The sequence below is a fragment of the Primulina eburnea genome, chromosome 16 (assembly GCF_022965805.1).
Source record: "Primulina eburnea isolate SZY01 chromosome 16, ASM2296580v1, whole genome shotgun sequence".
Classification (NCBI taxonomy): Eukaryota; Viridiplantae; Streptophyta; class Magnoliopsida; order Lamiales; family Gesneriaceae; genus Primulina; species Primulina eburnea.
Window position 1 is genome coordinate 1425613 of NC_133116.1, and position 7578 is coordinate 1433190.

The following is a 7578-nucleotide window of genomic DNA, read 5'->3' on the forward strand; positions in this document are numbered from 1 at the left end:
AAGGAGGGGCATATGAATAATGGAGTAGTTGATATGATATCACAAATTTATCATTTGTAAATATTTTTATTTATTCGAGCTAGCTTGTTTTTTCCTTAAAATTATTAGTTAAAAATTAGTCATTCTATTGGCCCAGATTGGACGGATTCTTTGATTTTCGATATTCTAGCGAAGTAGGTAGAACTACTAATATTCTACCTCCCGTGAGCTCGTTACGCTTAACACCCATTTACTTAAAAATTTGTTGGTTCACGAAAAAGCTCCAGCTCAAGCAGTTCAATCCAAAAAAGAGATGTCTGGCCTTCGTTCTCGCTCAAGCTAAATCTCAGTCTGCTAGCTTAACTCGCAAGTCAAGTAGTGGAAATCCAGTGAAAGACATAAAGGAGAGTTAGATTTGAATGTAAGAATGAATCTAAAAAAGGTATGCTCCCGCAGTCAGGATTGCTGCTTGTATATTTCCAATAAAAGGTGTACTTAAAAAATAAAGCAAGACAATACATTAAGATAGATCCAACTTTGATGAATAATATTTAGTAGACCGAATTCCAAAATAAGTCCACTTATCGGAATACTTTGCCTATTTTCCCAGCTAAATATTACCAAGGAATATTGCAACCTGTAATAAATGGAAAACTGAAAATTATATAATCTAAATCAAATTATAGATGCTACAAAATATATAGTTTGTATTTCACAAAAATTAAGATACAGTGCCACGTACATAACAAACCCTTTTTTCGGATATCAATTCCATGATCTTCCTCGATCAACACATAATGCTGTATATATGTTTAACTTGGAGAAAGAAACTACATAATGTTGCTAGTCAAGAAGAGATCCACCCACACCTAGAAAATCTATGAAGGGAACATTCTTCTTTTGGACTGATATTTCATCAATCTGATGCTTCGTATTCGGTCTCGATTTATGTAGATGACCAGAATTTTCTCCTATATGTGAGAGAGCCCTATTATTGTTAAAGGAATTAAATACTGCTAAATCCTCATATGCACCAAATATCCAGAAATTGTTCTCGTGATTTGAACTATTTGACGTAGAACTAAAAAATTGGCCTTTTCTTGCCAATGAGCCGAGAGAGTTATAATAAGGATATGATTTATAATTAGTAGGCAACAAAAGGGGCAAACTGGAGGATGATCGGCCGTGTAGTTCGGAAATTCCACCATTCTCGAAGCAGATTCTCTTGCCAGAACCCTCTTGGATTCCTGAATTCTTTGGTCGGAAAGCATAGTTAGAGGACGGTTTGGCGTAATTTATTGGAGGATTAAGATCTTGAAATCTATTTTTCTTGTGAAAAAACTTGGAATTTTCTCTTTGCTTTCTAGCCATGATCACATGCCAATGATTCTTCACTGCATTATCAGTTCTACCTGGGAAAAGCCTGGATATAAGTGCCCATTTATTGCCATGTAATCTGTGAGCTGCTAGCAATCTTTCTTCTTCTTCTTCTGAAAACGGCCTTCTGTTTATTCTTGGATCGAGCTGATTAAACCATCTTAATCTGCAACTCTTCCCTGCATATCATATATGCAATTGATCAACATGTATGTATCATAAATTCTCGAAACAAGTGTATATATATATATGAATATATTGATACAGATGCAAAAATTTTCGAGGTCGTGAAAATTAATTACTAGTTAACAAATTCTGAGTCATATGTTTCATATCAAATTTGTTTATAATTAGATTTCATCATTGGACTTGAAGAGTATCTCAAAGTGATAAACATAAAAAGCAATTGAAAGAGCTTTTTGAGAAAAATTGAGAGTTTCTTTATATAAAGTTGAGATATGAAAAATATTGAGTGAGTGAAAGTTCTCTTGTAAACTTTCTCCATAGAATAAATTTGCTGCTCTCTTTCCCGTTGACGTAGGCAAATTGCCGAACCATATAAATTTCATGTGACTCATTTTTCATTATTTTCTCACATATATAATTGTCTATAAGATGCATCACATCAAAGTTCAACAAATTGGTGTCGGAGCTTTGGTTGTAATTTTATCTTGAATTTTAAAGTATGCTATGAGATTTAAGCTCTAGCTGATCTTCTATATCAGAAACTATATTCTTGAGAATATTGCCTAAAGTAGGATTGGTATTGAACTTGTCTAATATGTTGCTGGAATTATGGAAAGCACAAATTTCGAGGTGGAAAAAATTAACGAAACAAATGACTTTATAACCTTATGGTGGGTAAAAATAAAAGCTCTACTGGTCATCAAGATTTAGCAAAAAGGCTTGGAAGGTAGAGTGAAGCTGCCAGAATCTCTGTTCGCAGCTGAGAAGGATGAGATTATGGATAAAGCACAAAATGTAATAATGTTGCGCTTGGCTGATGAGGTTCTATGAGAAGTAGCCGAAGAAGATAGAACAACAAAAGTATGGTCGAAAATAAAGAGCTTGTGTATGACGAAGTAGCTCACCAATTGATTGTATTTGAAAAAAAAGATTATACACTCTTCAAATGTATGGTGGAAAGTTCATCAAAGAATATCTCGATGATTTTAACAAATTATACTTGATCTAAAAAGTATATATGTTAAAATCGAGGACGAAGACCAAGCCATTATAAATTATGCTATGCTATTTACCAAACTCCTATGATAATTTCATCGATATTATGATGTACAAACGTGAAACTCTTACTATGGAAGAGGTTAAAGATGCTTTAAATTCAAATGAGTTGAAGAAAAAAGTATCGGAAAATAAAAATAATGGCTCAACAGAAAGTTTGTTTGCAAGAGACAGAATGGAAATAATAAATTGAGATAGTGGAAAGAGCAAGTCTAGGTCTAAATCTAAATTCACACCTAGAACATTCAAGTTGTATCAATGTAAAAAAGAAGGGCATTTTAGAAGGGATTGTCAAGAGCACAAAGGCATTGGAAAAGAGAAGACCTATGATTCTAGAAATTATATAGCCGTAGCAGATGACAATGCAGATGTTCTTACAGTTTTTGAACATGCATGATTCAGGCGATGAATGGATCCTTGATTCATACTGATAATATACATATGTCCCCGTAAGGATTGGTTTGCAACCTATCAATCCTTGGATGAGGGAATGTCCTTTTAAATAACAACAAAGCATGTAAAATTGTTGGTAAAGGCACAACAAGGATCAAAATGTTCGATGGAATCATGAAAACTTTGACAAATGTCAGACATGTTCCAGAATTGAAGAAGAACCTGATATACATGGGTATGCTATACCATAATGGCCGGATATACCTTCAAATGAGAAGATGGAGTCATAAAAATTTCAAGAGGCCGTGCCCTAATTGTTATGAAAGGCAAGAAAACTAATGGAATCTATATACTAGAAGGAAGCACTGTTACTGGATCTACTGTTTGTTTCATGAATAGTTGATTATGATGTCATCAAAGTATGACATATGCGTCTGGGCATATCAGTGAAGAATCTGGCGGAACTAAGTTATAAGCAAAGACTATTTTGTGGCTAGATACTAAAAAATTAGACTTATGTGAATACTGTTTATTCGAAAAACAGTCTCGAGTGAAGTTTAACACATCAGTATATCGGACAAAGGGCACGTTAGATTACATCCACTTTAATCTACGAGGTCCTCGAGTTTCTTCTATTGGTGGTGGCCGATAAATGTTAACCTTCATCTCGATGATTTTAACAAATTATACTTGATCTAAAAAGTATATATGTTAAAATCGAGGACGAAGACCAAGCCATTATAAATTATGCTATGCTATTTACCAAACTCCTATGATAATTTCATCGATATTATGATGTACAAACGTGAAACTCTTACTATGGAAGAGGTTAAAGCTGCTTTAAATTCAAATGAGTTGAAGAAAAAAGTATCGGAAAATAAAAATAATGGCTCAACAGAAAGTTTGTTTGCAAGAGACAGAATGGAAATAATAAATTGAGATCGTGGAAAGAGCAAGTCTAGGTCTAAATCTAAATTCACACCTAGAACATTCAAGTTGTATCAATGTAAAAAAGAAGGGCATTTTAGAAGGGATTGTCAAGAGCACAAAGGCATTGGAAAAGAGAAGACCTATGATTCTAGAAATTATATAGCCGTAGCAGATGACAATGCAGACGTTCTTACAGTTTTTGAACATGCATGATTCAGGCGATGAATGGATACTTGATTCATACTGATAATATACATATGTCCCCGTAAGGATTGGTTTGCAACCTATCAATCCTTGGATGAGGGAATGTCCTTTTAAATAACAACAAAGCATGTAAAATTGTTGGTAAAGGCACAACAAGGATCAAAATGTTCGATGGAATCATGAAAACTTTGACAAATGTCAGACATGTTCCAGAATTGAAGAAGAACCTGATATACATGGGTATGCTATACCATAATGGCCGGATATACCTTCAAATGAGAAGATGGAGTTATAAAAATTTCAAGAGGCCGTGCCCTAATTGTTATGAAAGGCAAGAAAACTAATGGAATCTATATACTAGAAGGAAGCACTGTTACTGGATCTACTGTTTGTTTCATGAATAGTTGATTATGATGTCATCAAAGTATGACATATGCGTCTGGCATATCAGTGAAGAATCTGGCGGAACTAAGTTATAAGCAAAGACTATTTTGTGGCTAGATACTAAAAAATTAGACTTATGTGAATACTGTTTATTCGAAAAACAGTCTCGAGTGAAGTTTAACACATCAGTATATCGGACAAAGGGCACGTTAGATTACATCCACTTTAATCTACGAGGTCCTCGAGTTCCTTCTATTGGTGGTGGCCGATAAATGTTAACCTTCATTGATGACTACTCAAAGAAGGTTTGAATATACATCTTGAAGCATAAAGACGAAGTCTTGTGTCTCATTTTTCATTATTTGCTCACATATATATTTTTTTACAAGATACATCACATCAAAGATATATGCATACATATATTTATACATATATACATGAGCTCAATCTAGTTTTATGATTCTTGATGCTGAATGGCCTCTCGTAATACTTGTCAAGTGTCACAAAATTTTTAAATACACGATGCGATTAAATTAAAAACGAAAAATTGAAAATTAAAACAAATTGGTGAATAAACTTGTATTCCAAAAGTTCCCATGAAGAAAACTAGCTAGCCACCCTAATCCCAACTCCTCACCTTCATTCATAATTCAAATTAATTACTGTTTAGAATTAATCGTAGTTTTTATTTAGTAGGTCAATAATGACCTAACACAGGATCTCTAAAAAATGGATTATACCCTAGCTAAACAACATGAAATAAACACTTAATTGGTGTATATATACCAGATCTTCCTTGAAGCTTTTCAGCGATGGAATTCCAGTTTTGGGGACCATATTGAAGAACAAGTTGCCGAAGTTTATCATCTTCAGCAGGTCTCCAGTGCCCCCGATGACAAGTAGTATTCCTTGTATCATCGCTCGAACCACCACAAGTTTCATCCATAGATATATTCTTAGATGTCAACCTATTACAGAAAATTCTCGAAGATTTACTGAAAAAACGGGTGCAAAAATTTCATATATTGAGAGATCACGAGTAGGGAAAGTAAGCAGTAATGGAAACGCAAAATGGATTGGTTGAGTTTCATTTAGACGTGTGGATATATACTTGAACAGTAACTTGTTTGCTTGATTATTTTTGCACCACAAAATGACTTTCCTCCATGTTGAAAGACTCTTTCTTTCACTGATGGCACGTCATTGGTTAAAAAATTGTTACTTTGTGTTAAAAAAATTAATCTTATTATCTAGATCATTCATTAATTCTTTGTAATAATGTGTTATCCAGAATATTATAGGATAGATTTTTTTACTGTAATTTTTTTGGTAATATTGTCCATTCAAATTTTGTTTTTCAAAATATATAGCTTTTAATTTAAAAATTGCTGAGAAATGAAACAATTTTTTTTTTTTGTAAATGTAAAAAAAATACCAGTTTACTGCTCAAAAACTAAATTTTGGCCATTTAGAGAACTGAAGGTCATCTATTTATATAGACAAACTTACACGTCCAACTTTATAATTTTTCCATTTATTTTATAGCTACAATAATATTTAAAAATTAATAAAAACGAACCTTAGATAATTTAAGAACCAAAGTGATTATTGGCATTTTTTTATCTGATAAATAAAAACCATCTAATTGGATTAAAATTTTGCGCATGATCGCAGATCAAAAAGAGATTTGGGAATTAAAAATGCATACGTTCAATAACGTATATAGCCGGTTGATGTTAAAATAAGATTTTGAGAACAGTGTGAATTCCATTTATATAACACATGAAATCACAATTATTTATTAAGAAAGAGCAGAAGAAATCAAAATTACGAAAAAGAAATGAAAATCAAATGGAAAAATAAGTATTTACCTTGAATTCGAAAAATTGCATGGAAAGATATAAGAAGGAAAAATATGAAGAAAAATATCATGAACATTAGAGATCTAGGAGACTGCAGCAAATCGAAGATTAGACGCTTAATTTGATTTTCACAGATGATATATAAGCCAATTTGCTTGATATATGATTGTAAGGCTTTTAAATCTTAAGAACTCAACATCGAGAAAGTGATGAGAAATTAATTAAAAGCCTTGAGATTTTTAATCGTTGTTAAGGTTGGTGATCTCTCCATATATACATATACACGAAAAGTATAACATTATTGAATGCAATGTCTCTTTACTTTAAAAAAAAAAGACATATTAGCCTTAATCCTTATGTAATTAATGGGGGATTTGATTTTTTTTAAAAAAAAGGAGATAAAAGGACTAAATATTATTTAATGCAATTAGTTAACATTTTGCACCTAATTAGTTTAGCATGTTTAACATCTTTTCGTGGTTGTAAATAGTAATTTCTTTATCTTGGGATGGATGATTTATGAACGTACTGTAAAAATCAGATAAAAAATTAATTAATTAATTAATTTACATTACATAATCTTAACTTCTTCGATCTGTGAAAATGTTCGAGTGATTCAAAAGTTTTAATTCATTTACTAATTTGGGAGAATTTCTCATATCTTTTGGCTCGTAAAATTAACAAATTTAATTCAAGAACGATTCAAATAATTGCGAAATTAGTAGTATTTTTGTGACGTTAGAACCAACGGCCGCTATCTTACGGCACGCACTAGCTATACAGGTAAACCATCGGTCTGACGCAGTAACCTTCAAACCATGCTAATTATGTAGATCACACTACATGGCTTGCTCGAGAAAGTGTTGGTGGGATAATTGAAAATTAGTAGTACTATTTTAGTTAGTAGTTCTCTTGTATAGAATCGGCAGATGTAGATGGCAAAGGAATTAAAAAACAAATGAAAAAAAAAAAGTTGATTTCTTAACTGAATGATTATTCAATAACCCACGAAATTGATGGCATGCCTAGCTCTCATATTGTTTTTTATGTATAAGATGTAGTTTATATATTAACGTCACAAATTGTCAAGCATAAAACAGTGCATATAGGGTGGTTGCAAAATCGGTGTCAAATTCTTAATTAATGTGTGGTGAAATGTCTTTATATTATGGACATTGCCTAATCAAGTTAACAATGTTCTCCTCAC

The 7578-nt window shown here is 32.4% G+C and overlaps 1 protein-coding gene across 1 annotated transcript; it reads right to left on the reverse strand.

Moving 5' to 3' along the window:
- Positions 1-618: 618 nt before the first annotated feature.
- Positions 619-5739, reverse strand: LOC140816562 (transcription factor MYB54-like). Its single transcript, XM_073175910.1, has 2 exons — positions 5296-5739; positions 619-1535 (listed from the first exon to the last, which is right to left on the reverse strand). Exons 1-2 carry the CDS (start codon positions 5453-5455, stop codon positions 823-825), a joined length of 873 nt encoding a protein of 290 aa, XP_073032011.1. The 5' UTR covers positions 5456-5739; the 3' UTR covers positions 619-822.
- Between the last annotated feature and the right edge of the window lie 1839 nt (positions 5740-7578).